This window comes from Grampus griseus (genome assembly GCF_964374135.1).
Source record: "Grampus griseus genome assembly, chromosome: 15".
Classification (NCBI taxonomy): Eukaryota; Metazoa; Chordata; class Mammalia; order Artiodactyla; family Delphinidae; genus Grampus; species Grampus griseus.
In genome coordinates, this window is record NC_139009.1 from 77,242,997 (window position 1) to 77,267,052 (window position 24,056).

General features: G+C 36.9%; 1 protein-coding gene across 2 annotated transcripts in view; it reads right to left on the reverse strand.

The window, feature by feature from the left end:
- ZC3H6 (zinc finger CCCH-type containing 6) overlaps positions 1–23,772 on the reverse strand; it is a 52,769-nt gene extending 28,997 nt beyond the window's left edge. For both annotated transcript variants that reach the window (XM_082671743.1, XM_082671742.1), the window contains exons 1-2: positions 23,613–23,772; positions 4,497–4,677 (exon numbers count right to left, since the gene is read on the reverse strand). In XM_082671743.1, coding sequence (XP_082527869.1) covers positions 4,497–4,677; positions 23,613–23,644 — 213 coding nt within the window. In that variant the 5' untranslated portion in view covers positions 23,645–23,772. The remainder of the gene's footprint in view (positions 1–4,496; positions 4,678–23,612) is intronic.
- Between the last annotated feature and the right edge of the window lie 284 nt (positions 23,773–24,056).

Consider the following 24,056-nt stretch of genomic DNA (forward strand, 5'->3'; position numbering starts at 1 on the left):
GTGACTTCCCCAAACCATGCCAGCCTTTTCACACCTTTTTGCTTTTGTATTCTCTGTGTCTCTTTGGTCAACGAGCTAATTCCTACCTGTCCTTCAAGATTTATCACAAAAAATCTCCATGTCCAATAGTAAGAGAATGATACTAAAGTATAATACAATACAGAGCAATCAATTAAAATGGTATTTTAGAAGATTTTATAGTAACAACAAAATGTTTATCTGTACTATTAAGTGAAAATGCAAAATATAAAATCAATTAAATGGCATTTCTCTAATAATAATTGTCCACAAATTCATTATTACTCCTACCCTCAAGAGGTGGAGATTAATTCCTCTCCCTTTGAGTGTGGACTAGACTTAGAAGCTTGCTTCTAGCAAACAGAATTTGTCAGAAGTGATTAGGTTATAAAAAAGACTGTAGTTTTCATCCTGGGTGCTCTCTCTTGCTCTCTTGCTTTGGAGGAAGCCAGCCAAAGCACGAGGTCAAAGAAGTGGTATGTAAAGGGGTCCACATGGTGAGGAACGGAGGCCTGCCAAGAGCCACATGACCGAACTTGGAAGAGGATCCTGCCTTAGTCAGGAGATGACTGCAACCTCGCAGGAAGCGCTGAGCCAGAATACCAAGTTAAGCCGTGCCCACGTTCCTGACCCACAGAAACTAGGAGACAAACTTTTGTTGTTTAAGCTTCTAAGTTTGGGGTAATGTGTTGCGCAGCAATAGTTAACTAATACAGGTTTTGGTATCTGGAAATGCGGTGCTGCCAGTACAAATATCTAAAAGGTAGAACTGGTTTTGGAACCAGACAGTGGATAGAAACTGGAATGATTTTAAGAGGGCACTAGTGAAAGCCTAAGATCACCCTGAATTATTGTTAGTAAAATTTTGGACTTTGGGGCGACTTAAAAGGAAAGTGAGAGAGATCTTATTAAAACTGGAAAAAGGGAGATCCTTGTTATGCAGTGGCAGAAATCTAGCAACACTGTTACATTCAGCAATATGGAAAGTAGAAAATGTGTCTAATGAACTAGGTGATCTAGTTAAGATTTTCAAGCAAAATGTTGAAAGTACCTATCTATGAGGAAAGATAGATGAATTAAAGGAAGAACTGTTAAAAAGGAACCAGGACTTGATGGTTTTAAAAGTTCTTAGCCTCAAAATATCTAACTTTGTTTTTGTGCTTCCCTTTTTTCTTAATTAGTTTGGCCAACCCGTGCTGCAGGGGGCACAGGTTCGATCCCTGATGGGAGAACTAAGATCCTGCGTGCCGTGCAGCATGGCCAAAAAAAAAAAACAAACTACTGACTTTTCATTCTAATTTGTTAAATTCTACTTATAACTTTATTAAGCCCTTCCTTTTTGTTTCTGTCTTACTTTGCTGTTTTCTAGATTTTAATACTATAATAATTTTTCTTCTGGTAATTTTTTAGCTATCTTCCATATGTCAAATTCTATTATTATTTTCATGTAATTCGGCAGATTTAGTCTGCATTCAAAAGTGTTTCTGTTTTTCGACTTTGTTATTTATGTCTAGATTTATTGCATTGTGGTTTGAGATTGCTCTTTGTACTATTTCTACTCCATCAAATTAATTGGAGTTTTCTTTGTTGCCTATGACATGGTCTATTTTTATGAATATTCCAAGTATACTTGAGAGAAAGATATAGTCTCAGGATTCAGAGCTTACTATATATTTATAATATTTATAATACTATATATTATAATATTATAATATAATATTATAATATTTCTTTAATATCCTTACCACCTTTTCATCCATTTGATTAATCTCCTTGGGTTAAGAGAGGTATACTGGTGTATCTCCTGTTATTACTGTATTCCTGTCTATTTCTTCTCATAGTTCCTATAGTTCCTGCTTTATGAAAACTGGTGTTTAAGGGGATATTAAATAACAATAAATAAATAAATCTTCACTGTGAATTATAACCTTAACATTATAAAATGCCCTTCTTTGTTTCTTTCAATGCCTTTTTGACCTAAATTTGACTTTTTCATATATCAACACTGTGATTTCTGCCTTTTCTTTCTTTGCATCTGCCTGGTATAGCTTCACCCACTTTTCATTTTTTTATTTTTTTAACATCTTTATTAGAGTATAATTGCTTTACAATGGTTTTACCCACTTTTTAAATCTTTCTCTTTTACATAGCTTAGAGTTGGATTTTGCATTGTTGGGAGGTATATCTTTTGGTATTAGAAAGATTATATTTTTGTTTCAGTTATTTCTTTCAAGTTGTCTTTTTCCAATAACCTTAGTCCCTATCCCTTCTTTGCATACTATTTGTTTACTAGTAGGACCAATATTGAAATTAGGCAGTAACCTCTTCTTCTACTTCCTCTCTTTCATTCCCAGGATAATAATTTGAAGTATATTTAAAAAGTCTCAGTTAATAACTAAAAAACTACCAAGAAGGTTATCCTGCTTACCATATATTCTTCTGCTTTCCCTGACGTTTTTTACAGCTGTAATGTTTCGATACATAATTTACTGCCCCCCACGTCCATCATTTAGTCTTAGCTTTACAGACTAATACGTAGTGTATGTAGGTCACTCTCACTTTTTCAACCAGTCATTTTGGTTATCTGAACGTGTGCTCTAGGAGATTCTATGAGAAGTCTTATGATAATATTTCCTGACTTCTATTATATACAGCTTTTCTGAGGACTTTATATTTGAAGTTCAGTATTTAGCTGGATATAAAATGCTTGGCTTGCATTTTATTCAAATACGTTACTCCATTATCTTCTGGCATAAAATGTTGATATCAAAAATTTTTCTATAAATCTGACTTTCCTTTCTTAATAAGTGGCTTGGTCTTTTTGCCTAAATGACCAAAGGATTCCCTTTTCCCCCAGTTCTGCTGATGCTGTTTGATCATAGTCTATATTATTTTCTTAATTTTTAAAAATCATTTTGAAATGTTAGGTTAAGTTTTTCATGTTTTGTGGGCATTCTTTCCTTTCTGGAAGAATATTATTCTCCCCAGTTTCCTCTTTTTTTTTTTAATAAGAATAACGTATATGGAATGTGGTCATGGTCCAATCCTGTTGCTCATGTGTCAAAGGAGGAAGGAGCCAGGAAAACTTTCCTAGCTTCACTCTCTAGGGTTATTTCTTCTGTCGTTAGCACATGAGGTATTAAAAAACATGGCTGTGTATCTTCTGAGATATGCCACCCCTGCTCCCTTCCCCCATTTTCTTTCCTTGGCCCTAGTATTCTTGTCCTCTCAACTTAGATTCTACTCCTAGCAGTTTTCTCCTCAGGGTGGGACTCTGTCCTAGAAGAGATTTAGTTGATGAGTATTCATCAGGCACAGACCATTCTAGCACCATACAATCTTACGTGGTCACCTTATACTCATGTGGGAATTGGGAGCTAGTAAAGCCCCCTCTCAGTTTCCATTGCTGTTTCTCAGTTTGGCCGACAGGCTTTCCATGTTCACTGGGGACTCCTGCATTGAGATGAATACCTGTTGGTAGTTTGTTTTCTGGAAGTTCTTTTTACCTTTCTTCTGCTTCATTTCACACAATTGCTGATCCTACTCTGGTCTTGTTGCTGTCTGTGGTTGCTGTCTGTGGTTTTTTATTTTTGAGGTTTGTGAAGATAACTTGTTAGTTCATTTTTTGGTAGATGCTGCCAATGAATTTTTGGTTTTGCTATTCTAATTGCTCTGTTTTTATGGGGGAAATTCAGGGAGTTTCAAAAACTACCCCACCACTGCTGCCAACTTTTCTCTGATTTCTCTGTCAGTATAGGTTTCCCTTCTTCTCAACCGCAATCCACATTATTCTGTATCCAGCACCCAAGTGCTCTCTTGATAGCATTTGTTTTTCAATTGTTTACAGCTCTCTCCTTCTCTTTTCAATGTAATCTCTATAACAGCAGAGACCATTTCATTCATTACTATAACCCCCAGCATACAGCACAGAGATTTCCACAGCAAGCACGCAATAATACTTACAAATGAATAGATAAATGAATGGATGGACAATGCCAGTGCTGTTAATCTACATCTGTAGAGAATGAAACTTTCTTTCCTTAAGATTTCAGTATTCTTGCAGACAATCTTCCATCAATTTAAAAGATTTATTCTAATTTGCATTAAAAGTTACTTTATTTAATTTTTTTATTGGAGTTGAGTTGCTTTACACTGTTGTGTTAGTTTCTGCTATACAGCAAAGTGAATCAGCTATACGTATACATATATCCCCTCTTTTTGGATTTCCTTCCCATTTAGGTCACCACAGAGAACCTAGTAGAGTTCCCCTGTGCTATACAGTAAGGTTCTCATGAATATTTTTTAAATCTTTAAAACATTTCATATAATCTTTATGTTCATAAAATTTCTTAAGCACATAAAAAGATCTAATCCATATATTTTATAAGAAAACAGGCAATGATTTATACTTTGTAATTTTCAGTGTTTTATATTTCATAAAAATTTACCAAAAGAATAAAAAGTAGATTCTAACTAACCTTATGTTTCTCACGTTTTCTCCTTTTGGACTTTTTCTTCTCTTTTTCTTTCTTGTGTTTTTTCCTTGATTTTCTGTAGGCTTTCTCATTTTTCTGCTTTTCATCCTCTTTTGCTTCCTGTTCTTGTGTTTCTTCAAATCCTGCATCATCTATTTCACCATCTTCTAATTCACCATCTTCTCTGTAAAAGACAATGAAAATTTTAATTTTCAAAAGTCAATTCTAAAGAGAATCTTACAGAAACAGTTCCAAAAGAAAAAAAAAGCATGAGCCAAGAATTTAAGTTATACTCATTTAGATCAGGGGTTGGCCAATTTTCTATAAAGGGCTAGATAGTAAACATTTTAAATTTGCAGGCCACATATGGTTTCTGTTGCAAAATCTCTCTTTTTTTACAACACCCTTCAAGAACATAAGAAGCAATTTCAGCAGCCATAGTTTGCCAACCTCTGATTTAGAATAAGAGCATTGACTCTCACTCAGTAAACGAATGAATGCATGAATGCAATAGTATCCCAAGGTAATACAGCAATAGTTACCATCTATAATACTAAGCTACCATAAAAATGAAAGAAAGAAAGAAAGAAAGAAAGAAGAAAGAAAGAAAAAGAGGGAGAGAGGGAGGGAGGGAGGAAGAAAGGGAGGAAGAAAGAAATTAAAACACTTTAGGAAGCAAACATTCTAACTACAGGAAGGAATTTAACTTAGTGACCTGTAGACAGCTATAAATAGCTTTAAAATAAAAGCAATGTAATATATTAATTCTCACCATAAGAGTAAACTTCAATAAGAAGACAAATTTCAATAGGTAGATAAGTAATCTACCTACTGAAACCTGAACCACAAAAGCAGAATAATAAATTCCTCAACTTGAATCTGTAAAAAATATTCAGAGTAAAACCCCAAATCTACAAATCTTTATATTAATTATGACATTTTTATAGTTATAGAAGCCCCAACGTTCACTAACAGTATTTTAAATGCAAATTAACCAACTGATCTACATGGGAAGATAAATACATAAAATAATTTTAACATTTTATCCTGTTTCCATACAGTTTGAAAAAATGCAAACAACTACAAATATTACATGGTGATACAGAAAGATAAATGTCTTTTGTGACTGGAAGCAAATGAGAAGCACACAAACTATGGTGTGTGCATTTTAAAGATACTTTTAAATTACTAGAAATGTGTGATTTCTAAAATGCAAAACTGATCATGTAGCACTCTCCTGCTAAAAATCTTCAATGATGTGATATCTCAAATTTGCTTCAAACAATCCACTGAGGATGAAGGAAGTGGTCTCAACAAGACTGGCCATGAGTTGGTAATTGCTGAAACTGTGGGATGTGTATATAAGGATTCATTCTACCATTCTATCAATATGTGTTTGAAGTTTTCCATAATAAAAAAGACAGTATCAGTGATTCCCTTCTGACCTGAGGATGATGTCAACACTCCTTGACTCCAAAAGGCCCTTTATAATTGAGTCCCTGATTCACCAGCTAATTTCAATTCAAGTCCCCAAGCCTTAAACATTGCCTTAAAAACTCTCATTGCCCTGCTCCTCTCAACATCCACCCTCTCACCTCCTTCACCGGCTAAGTCCAATTCAATCTTTAGGACCCGGTTTAGATGTCCCTTCCTGCAAGATGCCTCCACTGACTACTCAGGATTAGGTGAGCTGCTCCATCCTAAGCACTCCCCTAATAATTCTCATTTCTTTATCTCTGCACTCTACACGTTATGTCTGAATGACTTGCTTATTGGTTGGTGAAAGCGGGGTATGGGACTGTCTTTCACAGCTGTATCTCCTAATCCCTAGCATGGTGCCCTGCTTTTTACTGAATGACTGAATGTAAAATACCCATAACCCTTGCCATTACAGAACAGGCACACAATATCACCCTGTATTGACTGTGAAGTCAATGTTGTTTTTCTCCAGTTTCCATCATAAAATCAGAGGTATATGTCTATTTAGGTGGACTTGAAAATTTCATGTGAGGCAGGTTCAGCATACTGGCTGTTTTAATTTAAAAAGTTTTGAGCTTTCATAACACTATAATACCTATGGCCCAAGAAAAATGAGTGCATATATTCACCCAAGGACAAGTATAAAGAAGTTTTTTAACAGCTTTAGTCATGATGGTAAAAAACTGTAAACAACCCAAATCTCCATGAACACGTGAATGGATTAATAGTGTTTCATTTACATAATGGAATACTATAAAGCCAAAAAACTTAACTACTGTACTGCTACACATAATACGATGAATGTTACAGACATAAGCAAAAGAAGCCAGACACAAGGGACTACTGTCTGACTCCATTTATATGCACTTCAAGAACAGGCAAAACTAATCTATGGTGATGTGAGTTAGAACAGCGATTACCTCTTGGAGGGTTATAGCTGACAAAAAAGGAGTACTAAGAAGCCTCCTAGGTTGTTAAAATATTCTCTATAGATGGGTATGGTGATTACTACATATACACGTGTGTAAAAATTCATCAATTCTTAAAAATTCATTTAAGAATTGTGCATTTTACTGTCTACATGTAAAAATCTAAATGCAAACAACAACAAAATCTACAGGTGTTCATCCTTTCTTTTACCATCATTCTCCTCCAGTTTGAGCTCCTTAAATCATACCTTAAAACCACTAATTCATAATTAGCATTTTTGACTAGAGCTATTTAAATAAAATACTCAAGCTGAAAATGCTGCACATGATTATGTTCCACTTTACTTAAATTCTTTACCTGTGACATACGGGAATTTATATTTGTTATTAAACATAAAACACTGAAAGTTTAAAATTTTTTCTTTCTTTTCCTTTAGCCTCTTTATCATTTCAACATTCATACAATAACACATTTAAATTTGTAAATTTATGTTTGGTTACATAAAGGAGAGTAAAAGGAAATGAAGAACAATGATCCACACTTCTATGAGCTGCTTCCAATGCTTTAAAAAATCACCTTTGGGCACAGATGGAAAGCATGTGTGGCATAATGGAAAAAGGAGACTTAGTAGGAGGAAAACTGGATTCTAATTCTAGCTCTGTCAGCAAAATAAAATAAAGCTTTCTTGACTGAGCACCTACCAATGTATCAGATACTAATCCAGCTCTGTGAAAAATCAAAAATAGAAGAGATAATAGAAGTAATTAAGAGTGCTTGCCATTCTCTAGATTTTGAATTAACACTATTATGAAAGCTGTTGTGGTTATTAAACCCAAGATAATTTGTTTTTTTTTGTTTTGTTTTTTTGCTGTACGCGGGCCTCTCACTGTTGTGGCCTCTCCCATTGTGGAGCACAGGCTCTGGACGCACAGGCTCAGCGGCCATGGCTCACGGGCCCAGCTGCTCCGCGACATGTGGGATCTTCCCGGACCGGGGCACGAACCCGCATCCCCTGCATCGGCAGGCAGACCCTCAACCACTGCGCCACCAGGGAAGCCCAATTTGTTTTAATTTAATAAATAAAAAATAAAAGTTCCTAAGTCAACCATATATGGGTGACTTTTTATTAATGTAAAAATAGGGGGCTTCCCTGGTGGCACAGTGGTTGAGGACCTGCCTGCCAGTGCAGGGGACACGGGCTCGAGCCCTGGTCTGGGAGGATCCCACATGCCGTGGAGCAACTAGGCCCGTGAGCCACAACTACTGAGCCTGCGCGTCTAGAGCCTGTGCTCCGCAACAAGAGAGGCCGCGATAGTGAGAGGCGTGCGCACCGCGATGAAGAGTGGCCCCTGCTTGCCCCAACTAGAGAAAGCCCTCGCACAAAAACGAAGACCCAACACAGCCAAAAATAAATAAATAAATTTTAAAAAATAATAGAATGATTATGTCCTTTTTAGAAGGAGTCATATTCATGTCACAGACATGTACATAACCGTCCAGTTAATAAACAAAATTATCTTTAAAAGAATTTCTCTCAGGCATATCCATAAAGACAGTTAGACTAGAGGAAGAATGGGGAATGATTGCCAATAGGTACAGAGTTTTTTTTAGGAGTGATGAAAAGTGTTCTAAAATTAGATAGTGGTAGCAGTTGCGTAACTCTGGAACATCCTAAAAATCAGTGAATTGTATACTTTAAAAGGTGAATTCTATCTCAATAAAGCTGTCATTTTAAAAAATAATAAAATAAAATTTTAAAAGATTTTATCTCTAGATTTAAATATCTAGACTGGAGACAACTAGATAAAATCATAATACACTGTAGTATAAATTAAAGACTCTGAAACTGGTCAATGCCCTCACTGTTCTTATTCTGAGGTAACTAGTCACTAGATCCTTACAAATTGATACGCCTCAATAGAGAATTCTACTTTTCTCCATTTTGATATTGTTGGCTATTAAAATAAATTAACCTGAACCATTCAGTCTTACCTCCACAGGTAGTGTCTGCTTTTTCTTTATGCTTGCCTAAAGGCTCCTGTTACAAGCTATAGATCAGAAACTGAGTCTTCTGGAAGAAACACAAAAGCCTCAATAAAAGACTATACAGGGCTTCCCTGGTGGCGCAGTGGTTGAGAGTCTGCCTGCCGATGCAGGGGACATGGGTTCGTGCTCCGGTCCGGGAAGATCCCACATGCCGCAGAGCGGCTGGGCCCGTGAGCCATGGCCGCTGAGCCTGCGCGTCCGGAGCCTGTGCTCCACAACGGGAGAGGCCACAACAGTGAGAGAGGCCCGCGTACCGCAAAAAAAAAAAAAAAAAAAAAAAAAGATTATACAAGTGCTCCTGATGGATGATATTACAGAGATATTACTCATGAACACAAGCTCCCTGGGATAAGCTGATAATGATCACTACAAAAAAGACATTTTTCAGAGTAGACAAGTTTATAGAAGTAGACTGCTTATCCTAAAACCAAGAGAACACAAATTTTCTAGATGCTTGAAAATGATTGCTTGTAGCACTTTTCATGCTTTGTTCTAATTCATCCTGTCATTTCTCCCTTACCATGGATGATAAATGTAGAGGAGCTGCTCTGTACCAGTGCCCTGGCAACCCTACATGTCTCCACATAGGCCGCACAGGCAAGGCTCAACCACAGGCTGACCTAAATCTTAGCAGATGCCCTGTGGTCCCCCCGAAGTATGGAAAGATAGGTGCTGCTGCAAGGCTATTTCTCACCCACCTCCTTATTTCGTGGGAGGCTGCTATAAGGCAATTTCTCACCCACCTTCCCTGCTTCCGGTGAGGACTTAGATTTTCCACCTTGCCCACTCCTAAGTGTACAGCTGCAGGCTGAAAAAAACTGCATAGCTGCAGTATGGAAACTGTTCCTCAGCAACAAGAGTGCCCTACCACTCACATTACCTATGATCCTCTGGTCTCTTTGATTTCAGTGTTATCCTGTAGGACAAGGGACACGAGAAGCTGACCCGATGCTGATATTGAATTTGTCGTCTATGTATGAAATAAACTCTCTGAATCTTACTCGCTGAACCTGTAAGCAGGTGTCACAAAAAACTTGCTTGGGTCTAGGATTTGCCCATGCCTGCTCTGATTGTTTCCCTCAATCTGTATAGCTTATGTGTGATCCTCTTGATTAAGCCCTAACCTAACTCCCTACCTTATACCTCCCAAACTAGGTATTTCCCCTCAAGGAAAACACTGGCTGGCCATATTGGGGTCATGGAAGAGCTACCTAACTTGAGTTTCTGTGCTTTTATGTTTATCCCAAACTGGACCTTGAACATTTACATCCTAGATGGTTTATCAGCATTTGTTTCAGAGAGTTTGTCTTTACAAATTACCAGTGGTAAAATCTGGATACCTACCAGCCTTCAAATCACTTTTTATCCTTATCCTTTACCCAATACATTCTTACACCCTCTGGAATGTACTGGTTTGCAGAAACTCAGCTTATCCCTTTAAAATGACTATCTACAGCCACGGCAATTTTCACTTGGTTTGTTTTATTCCCCACGCCTGTCTTAGAACTTAGTCAAAGTCTCAACCCAAATACAAATTCCTTCAGGAATGGGATTTTGTACAAATATATGGGCAAAATTATATATTTTAACTAGCCTAATAGCCTTCATAGTCCTATGACAATCTTTGCAAATTTTGTTTAATTCTATGTATGTTATCTGTACCCCAGAGATAACAGAATTCCTTTGTTACTTTTGTTACAAGTAATTGCTCTTTTGTTTTTAAAACTATATGTGGCCCTTCTAATCTTTATTTCCTGAATCAACAACATGGTTTCACATATTTACTTCATCAAAACCTAACTTGCATATATAAATAAAAAGTATATATAACAATGTAATAATTAGACATTTTTAGATATTTCCTTCCTATCTCCTTCAGGAGACCATGCTTCTCTGGGAGTGTCTGAAGGGACACTGATCTCCCTAGAGAAAAAAAAAAACAAACAAAAACTGTTGCTCCCTTAAAGCTAGAGTCCTTAGGGCTCTATCTTCAACTAAGGGGGTCATATAACTTGGAAAAATATATCAAAAATGTGTTGTTAACATTGACTGAAAGAATAAATAATACTGTAAAGCCCTAAAAGTACAACAAACTTAAGTCATTGATCCACGTGGTTGTAGATCACAGCATGGCCCTGGACTTCTTCCTGGCAAGCCAAGAAAAATATACAATATGGCTGATACTTCCTGCTTCTTATGGAATAATTCCATAAGGAAAGTTGACCAATCTATACTCAAACTAAAAGACAACTTGGCTATCAAATGTGGACTCAGCAGGAGCCTTAACATCTAACCTCCTGGTCAAGTGAGGAATCTTTGGTCATCATTCTCAAGTGCCTTCCAGTTTCTCCTTTTAACAGTCACGGCTACTCTTACTTTTCTTTCAATGCCTGGTCTCCAGAGTCAGATATGCTACTGCACAGCTGTTATTTCATGAGATGGTACAAAAATTTATTTTTATAACAGAAGGAAAACAAAGGGACTCAGTTAAGCCAAGGCCTTTTTAATCAGAGTTCCTACAAGATCGTAGCGTACACGTTAACTTGCTGTTTACGTGAGTAGGACAAGGGGAGACTGTTAAAGCTCTGCCAAGTTCCCAACATGCGCATACAAAAAAAGTGCTGTGTGTCCTTGAGCCTAACAGACACTTTCATATCCCTCCTCAGACATCGTCATAAAGCAATGCCTGTGCTTTTGTGACAGAAGCAGAAAAAAATCAAAAGGAAGAATTTCTATTTCCCAAATGAACCAATCAGAACGTAATATCTCGAATTCCTCCCAATATGTAATAAACATTTTATACTCCTCTTTATCCCTTCCACTTTCAGCATGGAGAGACCCACTGAACTTGTTTCTTAGCCAGCAAGCAGATTAACAGATTAATTTTGCCTTTTTTTTTAAGGTTCTGATAGAGTTCTATTATTCCTTGGAAGCTATTTATAGAGACTTTTATTGAACAAACTGTAAAATATGTAAATAAATCACAGTTAAAATTCTAAAGCTTAAAACAGTGCTAAGACTAAGATTAGTTTACATAGCGGCATGCCAGAAATCCCGGACTAATTTCTAGATGTAAGCTGCAAATTTGACCCTGAGCTTTAGGAAACAGGATAAGGTATAAGACAACAGTGCTTTTACGACAAGAACAGATCAGTTGCTCAAGAGAAGCACAATTTTGTTTCTGGGAGAAGGGAGAGAAATTTCTCCTCTGAGTCCTTATAAATATTATCAGATACAATGGGCAGTACTTGATACAATGGACACTATCTTCAATAGTGTCCATACAACAGTTTATCACTTACAGCATACCCCAATTTGAACCAAGGGCATGATGCCAAAGTTCAATTGAGAAGAAGCAATTATATGAGGAAACAAAGTAATATTGTCCAAGTACACAACTGTCTGGTGTTCTGATTTAATCCAGGGATGAAAACCACAGCATCTAGAGCAGCATTTCTCAAAAACTATATGTTTATAAGAATCTTCTGCCCTCCCAGCAAAAAAAAAAAAAAAAGTGCCATTCATTCATTTAACGTATTTATTCACTACTAACTGGGGATACGATGGTAAACAAAAAAGACACGGCTTTCTTCTCTCATGAAGTTTTCAATCTAGTGATGGCGGAGACAGACATCAAAGAATCACACAAATAAATATAAAATAACAACCATATACGAAGGAGGTAAAAGTGCTACGAGTGTACACAATAGGGAAAAGTCATGTCAGGGAAGTCTGGAAGGCTTTCCCTGAGGAAGTCATGAATGAACTGAGATGATGAGTTAGCCTAGGAGAATAGGGGTAGGGAAGGGCCTCTGGCAGACAGAGAAAATAGGATGAGCAAAATTTCTTTGTATGAGAAGTGAGGCAGGAACGGAGACAAGGCCAGTGTCACTGGATCATAGAGGAAAGGGGAGAAGCTGGTTCATAATTATACTGGAGTGATGGGTAGCACTAGATCATGCAGGGCTTTGGGCATGTTTGGAGTTTATCCTAGAGAAATGAAAAAACACTGAACGTGTTTTTTCCAGGAAAGGAGGCATTGTAATTAGATCTCCATTTTGAAATACAAATTTTGGCATTGTAATTAGATCTCCATTTTGAAATACAAATTTAATTGAGAGTGAAAAACAGATCTAGAGGAGAGACAAAACAGATACAGCAAAAGTAGGATGCCACTGCAACAATCCAAAAGAAGAATGGAACAGATATGGAGATGCTGATACTAGACGCACTCCACTCCAATACAATCACTCTGTTACTGATAGGAATGTTTTTTCTCCAACAGTGTTGAGGCAAAAAAAAAAAAAAAAATTAGCTGAAAGCTACTAATATCGAGAAATGAATAGACTATTATCTTTCAGGCAATCCTCTGTGAATATTACAAACATTCCCATGATTTATACCTTTAAAATGTCACCTCATTATTGCTGAAGTGACCATTCCTTTGAATTGGGTCAAGATTTCCCTTAAAAATAGTAAGGATATGAATGAATAATATGTTAATATTCTCTATCATAGCAGCACGTAATCCCAATCATTTAAGCCTCAAATTATTCAAAGAAGGCATTATAATTACCTGATGCAGTAATGAATGTATCAGTAGCATAATAAAGAAACATCTAAATTCAAGCAATGTAACTTCCTGGTGAACTTCCCAGTATAAATTTTGTGCAGAGTACACCATGAAGTTATTAAATTAAAAACCTTTTGAACAAAGAAAAGGAGTCCTTAGAGGGAGATTTATGCTTTTATTTAAACACATTTTCAGGAAATAACAAAGATTAAAAACAAATGATCTATACATTCAACTAAAGCACTTGGAAATGGGTAAACTGAAAAGAAGAGTGAAAATAATACATAAGAGGACATAAATCAACAAAATAGAGAAAAACAATAGAGGATACAAATAAAACTAAAGGTTATCTTTTAAAGAAGCATTACAAGTCCCCATTCACTACAGTACCAGGTTGTCTTAGTCCTGCAAGCATTCAAATCTAGATATGAACAAACAGAAAGTGTAAATGATTCAATTTTAGCTGTAGTAAGTTAACTCTGTTTCCCCATAAAGGCCAAAATATTGCCTGGAAACTTTCAAAAGCTTGGGGCCATCAGAGGATTATGGATATATGACTTAAACAAATAATTTAAAAATATTCCTCAGGGCTTCCCTGGTGGCGCAGTGGTTGAGAGTCCGCCTGCCGATGCAGGGGTATACGGGTTCGTGCCCCGGTCCGGGAAGATCCCATGTGCCGCGGAGCGGCTGGGCCCGTGAGCCATGGCCGCTGAGCCTGTGCATCCGGAGCCTGTGCTCCGCAACGGCAGAGGCCACAACAGTGAGAAGCCCGCGTACCGCAAAAAAAAAAAATTCCTCAGCAATTTTTCGTCTATACTTTTCGTCATCTAATTATTTCACTATTTGTCTATCTTCAATTCCAGCTAATGTGTTCATGATAAACTAATATTAATTCTGAAGTAAAATAACATCTCAATCCAAATTGGTAGTCAAAAAATAAAATTATTTTTATATCATCATATAATACGATTGTCAACAATTACTGAGCACTTACTAGGCTGCCAGGCATGTTGGGTCAGTTCATTTTACCCTCATGTTAACTCTATGAAATACAGGTGACCCTTGAACAACATGTGGGTTGGGGTGCCGACCCTCCACGCGTAATTTATAGTCGGCCCTCTATATCTGAGTTCCTCAAAACCATGGTTCCGTATCTGCAGATTCAACCAACCCAGGTTCGTGTAGTACGTAGTCTTTCCTATTGGGAAAAAAAATCCAAGTGGAAGTGGACCCAGGCAGTTCAAACCAGTGTTGTTCAAGGGTCAACTGTAACTATTATTATCCCCATTAAACTGGTGAAGAAAGGAGACAAAAAGCTTAACTAACTCTGCTAGTAGATGACAGAGCTAGAACCCAGCCTAGGCCGTCTGATTCCCAGGCCCATCTTTCTTAACCCTGTTGCTATAATAGTCACAACATGTGTTTAGTCTTAGGAAGAAAGTGCAAATAGCTAAACCCCTTAATAGTAGCTGATATAGAGATTAAGAATCATACCAAATGGTGGCTAACACATGAGGGTGTTTACTGTAAAAATTTTTTCAACATTTTTGTATGTTTAAAGTAATAAAATTTGGGGAAAAAAACTTCATCAACACATGATTTGGGTGGTATTTTAAGAGATGATACAGAGAAACTTGCGGTCTGGAAGTTGCATTTCTGACACGTAAAGTAAATGTGCTATACTCCAATAAAAATTAATTAAAAAAAGAGTAAATGTGAGTTACTTAAATTCCACAGGAGTTATTTTAAGATCTGTCAGGAAACAGAGCTACCAGGCTAGACCAGTTGGATTGATGATATTGGGTTTTCTTTTTAATGAACAGTCTGTTTTTAAGTGCTCAAAGGAAAATTTTTTTATTGAACAGATTAAAAAAAAGACTCGATCAAATCATGAGAGCTGGAAAATGGGTCTCCCTATTTCATTTCAGGGTTCCAAGCAAGCTGATAAAAAGGGTTGCAGTCCAGGTAACCGCCTACCAAATGAAATTCTCTACATCAAAGTCAGAGAGGGGAAGAAAAGAGAGGAATGTTGCAAGAAACGAAAATTGCTATGTTATTACTAAGGCTTGCCATTCAATTAAAACAAGACGGGGCTAAGCACCAACATCCAGAAAAGAATGTGTAATACTTAATAAGGTAGTTGGCTTTGACCCAAACCAAAATCAAACAGGCAAAAAACCTCTCTTATTTAATGAGGACCCAGGGCTCTGGCAAAGTGAGGTCACCTGAACCTGGAAATTAAAGTAGGAGTGTTAAACAAGTTACCAACAACAGATTTCTTAAAAGGACTATATAATGCTTTAAACTTGTGATATGTTAAAACTGAATACTTAAAAATAATCATAGTAGGGCAGAAGAAGAAAGGTTCTAGAGCCAGAAGGATGTGGCTTCAAATTCTGTTTCTAGGTATATAACCTTGAACAAATGATCTCAACCTCTAATATTCAGTTTCCTCAACTACAAAATGTAATGAATCAATTTACCAGCACAGAGTTAAGGAGTAAGTGAGATAAAGTTAGGTAATTACTTAGCACTGTACCTAGGAGACAGCCCTCAACAAGTTTCCTTTCTTCTTGTGATCTACTTGAAATACATGCATTTGAATAAAATGGGTATGCTAGACTACAGGTACTTCCACAGAAACTGGGGAAGGTTATAAATCCAAGGGGCATGGATTGTAACGGGAAATTTCTCTTATTTTCCTTCAGAGAATAACAATGAAAAACTATCTGAAACAAGCAGAAGCAGAAAGGAATCTGGGGTAGACTAACTTTGGAGTCTGTTCCTGAGGGCATTTCTACTTATCATTAAGCAACACCTAGCAATGACAGTCTGTGTGAAAGCTTCCATATTTCCAAAGTCTCCTGAATGCAGCAAGACACAAGATGGAGTATAATACCTAGTATTCAGAGGGATTATGATGACAATACATATTCATGATGATCCTAAGTAACTAAGAAAAAGCTAAATCAGTAACTATTTAGTACGACAGGAAGGCATGCCATGTATTTTAAGAGTTCCTTCAAAACAATTCACAAATTTGGTTTCTGATAAAATCTTTGCTAATTTCTTAATTCCCTGCCCCCATCCAATGCCAGCTAGAATAGGTACTGCTGTGTATCAATTTATGAAATTAAATTTATTTAACGCATCCTTAAACTTGTATGTTTAACATCATGAAGGAAAACCATACTATTCCTCAAACATCCTTTATGCCATGAGCAGAGACTATAACATAATTAAAACTGAATTAGCTTGCCATAGTTTTTTTTGAGACTACATTTAAAAAATTCCTTTTTTTTGGCCCCGCCATGTGGCTTGCACGATCTTGGTTCCCCGACAAGGGAATGAACCCAGACCACGGTAGTGAAAGCCCAGAATCCTAACCACTAGGCCTCTCCCTAAAATTCTTTTTTATATTTCATTCACTATCTTTGCTATCTCACTAAGCTAAAATTCATTTACTTTCATTCCCTTTCAATTTATCCTTTTGATTTAGGTCCTCTGATGTTGACCAGAGAAGCTAGAAATCCAACTGAAACGAATCTCAGCAAATAAAACACCCTTAGAATTTGAAAGCCAGAAAACAATCTTCTAGGCATCATGATATCAAAACAAAAGTTGAAGAAGTCTTGAATGAATCTATAATGAGCTGGGTAAAACTGCCTGTGACCCAATAATATCCAAAAAGGATACTTGGTATATAAGTGTCCAATATCCCAAATTAACTGATAACCACGTTAACTATAATATGAGGAACTGGGGCTCCAGGATTTGGGGAATGTGGTGGGAGTATATATATTTTTTAAATCCAAAATAGGCTTTGCCTGAAGTATCCAACTAAAGTACCTTTCTTCGTTCTACCTTGGCCTGCTTCAAGTCAGCTCTGGTATCCCTGAATGTGACATGATCAGGGATTGTGTGATCATTAGTTTAGTGTAACAAGGTCATATATTAAAAGGTTGTATCAAGTGAATTTACTGTTAGTATCTGAATATTCACTTTCCAAGTTAAGAAGATATTTTAGGTGCAATTTAGAACTAGAATCTCCTTGTGTGCTTTATATATTGACAATTTATGAATTAGATGAAGTATAAACGTACATTATTAATGCAAGAGAAAAATGTCACAATTGATGATTATGAAAGCTATTTTACGTACAAAAGAAATTTTCAAATAGTCAAATAGTGTAATAATATTGCAAGAGTTAGCTGATGACTTTAGAAAGGATATTATATCCTTTTTGAACTGACAAATAATTATAAAAATTTAAATAAAAAATGCAAAGTAGAATAATAGAAATTATGTCATAATTCTAACTTTGTTCAATTATTGGCATACTAATATCGACATCATTGAACAAAATAACTTCTAAAGACTATGTTTAGTTTTTAATTATTTAATTCCATAAATCTTTCAAGAAAAAAATGCCATTTGGGAATTCACATCTTTTATGGATAAATGAAAAACAGAATGTTAACTTTGCTACCTCAAAATTTCATGAGGAGAAAAAACTCCAGTTATGTGCAACGTAATCAATCATGTTTGCCCCAGAGAGTTAAAAAATATATAAAAAAGAAAACGTTAGAGGAAAAAAATTCCCTCAACTATCTTGAATTCCACTAATCTCAGTTGAAAATGACCCTCCATTCACTATCATGTGCATTACAGTAATCACAGGAGCACCTAACAAGAGGCAGTGCTGAAAATTATTGTTACTGTACTGTAATGTCCTATTTTAAAAATTAGATCTCTAAAATTTCTAATAATAAATTGAGGGACAATATTTCAGATTTATTCACATATTTCAAAAGTTTAATCTATGGCTTCAGCCCTAGCGTTAGTCAAATACTGGTTTTCACACTTGGACATTTGGCATTCGGGGAAAAAAATGGTGTGTGTGTGTATATATATATATATATATATATATATATGTAATATATATATGAAGTCAAATATGTAGGTATTTCTAACTTAGATGCGTTATTCTATTTCATTTTCATTTGCTTGCACAAAACATAATTTTAAAACAGACTCCTATGTACTCCAAGGGTGTAGAAAAGAAATCAACCCACAACCTCCTTTATAGGCCAAAGAGTAGAGGTTATAAAGAACATAACCCCACACACAAGTACCAGTGAGCTAACATTTTATTGTCAGCTGCAAGTATTCAAGGAAAATCCAAGCAAAGAGGTAACGGTTCTTCTGACCTCTTACGAATTTTCAATGAATTCCCTTAACAGTTTGAAACTTGTGTTTTCTATAGTTAAAAATTTGTAGATTTAATTTAATTGATTTCATAATCCCTTTTAAAATAATGTGAAAAAAGTAATATTCTTTATAAATTCGATTTTAATGTTTTAAGATTTAGAAAAACCCTTTGTCATATAAGATGAATTTATAATGAACTACAATGAAATTGCCTGTGATCAATACCTCAAAAAAAAAAAAAAAAAACTTTTAAGTGTCCCAAATCCAACCCAGCATCTGCTATCAGATTTCCTATCTTTATGACAAAATGGAGGCAACATAAAGAGTACTGAAACCGAATGCCGTAAGACACAGATTGTGCTTCTCAGCTGCTTGGCCACCTTGGTCAAGTTATTTACCCTCTAAATCTATTTCCGAAACTATAAAATGAAGACATTAATATCTGTTCTTTCTATATGGACCAAATGAATTCAAGTACATTAATTATAAACAGCAACATATGTATAATATTGAGTATCATGAATTCTAAATCTAGGTTCTTTATTTTTGTACCACTTTTATAAACAGATTGTTATTTTTATGTGGTTTTACGTTATAATTTTAATGATAATTAACTTAGGACACCTTAAAAACTCGTTTTACGTGACTAAATTGGCATTCTGATATACATATACATCCTCATGTGATGAAGATGTCTATTCTACCATAAAAGTGTGGGCTCTGGAGTCATTATTTGAGCTCCCACTGATTTACTCTGTGAATTTTGGAAATTTACCAATCTCTCGTTTACTGGAGTCAATGCCTTCCCTCACTAGGCAATTAGTTAATTTATTCTTCCAGTTTCATTGAGATATAATTGACATACAGCACTGTGTAAGTTTAAGGGGTACAGCATAATGATTTGACTGGTTGTTTGTAAAACCAGACATTGTGTAGGAAATCAAAGTGAACTCTGATGTAAGAAAAGGCATCTGCAACTTTTTAAATGAAAATTATTGACTTCTTAAAGTAGGAAGGGAGATTGGAAGTAATCTAGTTCAACTACCTTATTTCACAAATAAGAAAAATAATCATGAAAAAGAAGAGAGCATTAACCAAGCTAGAGGAAAAACTAGGATCACAACCAAGGTTTCATTCAGAAAACGGAGCTCTCTTAAATATACCACATTTCAATCCCAAACAATTCAAGAAGTAAAGGCTAGAATTTACTGGATTACTTCCCCATGCAAACTTAATGAAGAGTTAAAACTAACACTGCAGGTAGGAGTTTGCATTCTGGATTCTTACCTAGGCTCTATCTGTGGGATCTCAGAGAAATTACTGAACATTGCAATACGATATTACCTCATGGGATTAATGTGCGAATCAAAGGAAAGCCCTGTTACAAATGGAAAGTGTAATCATCTTCTTCACCCTCACCTCTTCATACTCTCCCGTGTAAGGTTTCAATCGCTATGTGGGGGAGGGAAAAGAAGGGGAGGGAAAGGAAGGGGAAATATAAACTACTACAATTCTGACTAGCTGGAGTTTTGGTGATCTCGGTTTACATGAGGAAGGAAAGCGGGGAGAGGAGGGAAAGAAGGTGGGAAGGTTGTTCATCATGGGCAAAGAATAACTTCCTCCCAAAGGAAAGTATTACCCATACCTCCTATCAGTTAGACTCTGAGAATCACAAGCTCTCATACTGATCATGTTAAAATTATCCTTTCCCCAGTGTAGGCCCTTAAAACTTTTGACCTTTAGCATATTTCAAAAAATATGTAACAATTACCTGGGCATATATTTATCTTTCCTTCTCAACTGTACTTGCGTCCAGAGCAGGGCCTCATACTATTTAGCCTTTAAGAGTTATCTGTGAGTTGTTTTAATTAGGTCAACATCCAGCTGAAATATAAAGCTAGGTGGCTGGAGCTGTGCCTAAGAGAACTGGCTGAAAGGGAAGAACTGAATGCAAAGAGAGACAAGACCTTTATCTCCCTTTGACTTGCTCCAACTCCTTCTCCACCTCTATTAATTCTAAAGATCTATGCATAAGTCCTCTTCTAACAGTCTACATAGTCACAAGTTCATTTATAGGTATTTTTATATTAATAACACTTTATAAAAATACAATGTTTTCACTCCAGGCATGAAAATATTTAAAGGAAAGTACAAATGGGTATTTTTTTTTAAGTTAACTAATTTGGCAAACAAATCTTATGCAAAATGTTCACCATATAAAACACGTACAAGAAAACAATTTTTTAAAAGAAAAAATTGTTCATTCTGTGAATTTCCATTTACATGTAGAATCTCATTCTCATGTAAACCATCATAGTAATATTTTAATTTGTATAATTATAGCAGTTGTAAATAAAAATCATAGATTTAACTTTTTTCCTGTATCTTTTTTTCCAATATCTTAATTTTCAAAAATGACAAAAAAAGAATATCCTTGAGACAATGCCAAGCTCCAAATACCAGAATTCATATATCTTCTCCATTTAACTCATGGAAAGTTTTATCACAGTATAAAGTAACTATAGTATGAAAGCAAAGAATATTTTGGGATTCCACAGATTAGTCCATTTTTTCCCAAATTTCTTGAAAATTACCCAGGGAGCCCATTAAAAATACAGATTACCACAATCCTCCCCTAGAGATTTCTTTTCCCCCCTAGAGATTTTGATTCAGTTGCTCTGGACAGGACAAAAATCTTTATTCCGCAAAGTGATTCTGATGATTAGCTAATATTGACCTAGTATAGTGGTTCTCAATTTGATACATGTTAGAATTACCTGAGGAGCTTTAAAAAATCTTAAAGCTCAGACCAATGGAAACGATTTCAACATTTTTTAAAAACCTCCCCAGAGAAGGTTGAGAACCACTGATCCTGTAGAAGTCGAAAAATTCTTATACAACCCTCTTAACAATTAAGAAACTAAGCCTGCTCAAGTGCACAAAGCTAAGTAGTAGCAAAGCTGGAGCCAGAACCACTTCTCCTGAATCCTAGTTCACTTTGTTTTTAGATATAGTTGTTTTGTTTTTCATGTAGGTTGACTTAAAAAAGAGTGAAAAAGATAAACCTTCTTGCCTCAGAATAATACTGTCACTTAACAAATGCATAAATTAAAACAGAGCTAATCTTTTTGCTTCAGAAATCACCAGAAAATAGTTTTCTTACTCCTAATATAAAACAAAAAAAGACTAAATACACTACTGCTTAATCCCTACTTCCTATCGCCAAGCTGGTTATATATCTTACAAAGAATTATTTAAATTTTTATTTTTAATTTCTAATTCAGTATTTTAAAATTTCAAATTCTTTTTAAAGTCCAGCATCACAGTTCCTTACTAGAAAATTAATTCGATATCTGAATTTGGCAACATGGTTGCTTCCTTAAGTAGAATACATAATTCTACATATTGAAGTTTCTCTGTGAACTAACAGAGAACAGATTTCCTTCTTTCACACAAAAGAATGAATTTTAGGCTGCATTAGCAAAACCCCATCATTGGTTTGTCCACAGATACTCAGAGTGGGAAACTTCGCAGGTTATTAGTTAACCCATTCCAAGAATTTTCTCATTTTAATAACAGGATAATGTAAAATAATCATGAAAAATGTGTCAAGTGCAAGCTTACATACCCATAATTTTTTTTAAGAGCATTTTTGACTTTCTAAAAATTACGACACGTTTAACTAACTTGCCTTCTGGCCGTCTACATTTATTATTACGGTACCAAGGTTGTTAAAATAACATTTTTATCCCTCTCAAAGTTGCCAGATATTTCGATATTTCAAATTTCAGTAATGTTTGTGATTTCTGCTTTTGGATTTAAAAAAAAAAAGAAAAAGTGTTTGGTATACTTTACCAAAGCAGGTCACATTACTTCACAGGTAAAACTTCAGCAATTTGTATACAGCCTAGAGTACAATGTATACTTCTGATTAATGCTATTCACAAGGGAGTAACTGCCGGGTTCTGGACCTTTTAAATATTCTAAATAAGAATCAGATGCAATGGATTTTGTTCCAGCAATTTTAATGAATGAAAGCCCACCCTTTCTTTTCTAACGATTAAAATGGATATCAATATGAATTCAAAACCTAACCGAAACTTAAGGATGCTACTTGCGCTATTTAAAATAGTAAATACCCGCAAACCGTTAAACGGAACGAAGAATGGGCCTCTTAAGCCATAGTAAAGATAAAAAATCAGAATCTCAGTTAAATGTTCAAATGATACATCACAGCATTTAGAAAATCGGGCTAGACTGGACAATCCATGGAGTTTTTACTTTAGGAGAGATCTGTGCTACACTCAGGTTTGCAAAGTCTAACTATTTTGTGTTAACATTTGAAACTTGCCATTTCAAATTGCGAGGGGTAAGCCTGTACAGATACACGGCCTTTAGGAACTGCTTAAAATTTTCCTAGAAAAAGACCGAAAAACCACACATGTTTATTTTTAGGAGTGTACTAGGGTAGTAGTCAAATAAATCACCAGTTATTGACAATTCTTGGCGGGTCCTCGTCGGACGGGGACGCCGGGCCCCGCACCGGGAACCGCTTCCTCCGAGCGCGGGCTGGACCGCAGCCCCGAGCCGGCGCGCGGGAACCGCCCGGCGCCGCCGAGCCCGCCCGGGGGCGGGGGGCTCGCACGTGCGGCCGGGGGCGGGGCCGGCCGGGAAGGACCCCGCGCGGGGAGGCGGGCGCGGCCGGGCCGGCCTCCCCGCGGCCGCGGGCCCGGGCTCTCCATCCGGGCGCACGTCATGGGACGGACGGAGCCACACAGAGACGTCTAAGTCATGCAGGAGGCGCGCGGCCCCGGCCCGCTCCCGCCGCCCCAGACCCCTCCTCTCAGCCGACAGAAAGACAGACAAGAAGGGTTCCCGACCTGTCGTGCCCTGCATGTTCAGAGTCTGTCATGTTTGGTCAAGAACGGGGCGGGGCTGGAGGGCAGGTCTGCGAGGCCGGCGGCGGCGGGGCGCGGGGAGGATCCCTGCGCCGCCTGCGGGTACCTGCTCCCGGCCGCCGCCGGGAGGTGACGAAGTGGTAAAAACTCACGGTTACTAGTGAGCGACACAGACACAGACTTTCCAGTCTATTAACAACCACGCCAGAGAGGTGGGGCTCTAACTGCAAACACTGGGCCACGGCCCCGCGCTGCCGGCGCTGCCGCTTTAGTCTCTATTCGCCGCCGGTGGCTGAGGCTTGGGAGCGGGCGGGCGGCGCGCAGCGACGCGGGGATTTGGACAGTGGCCGTAACGGTGATTTCTCCTCACCAACATGGCGGCACCCGCGACAGGCGACTCGGTAAAATGGCGCCTGCCGCAACACC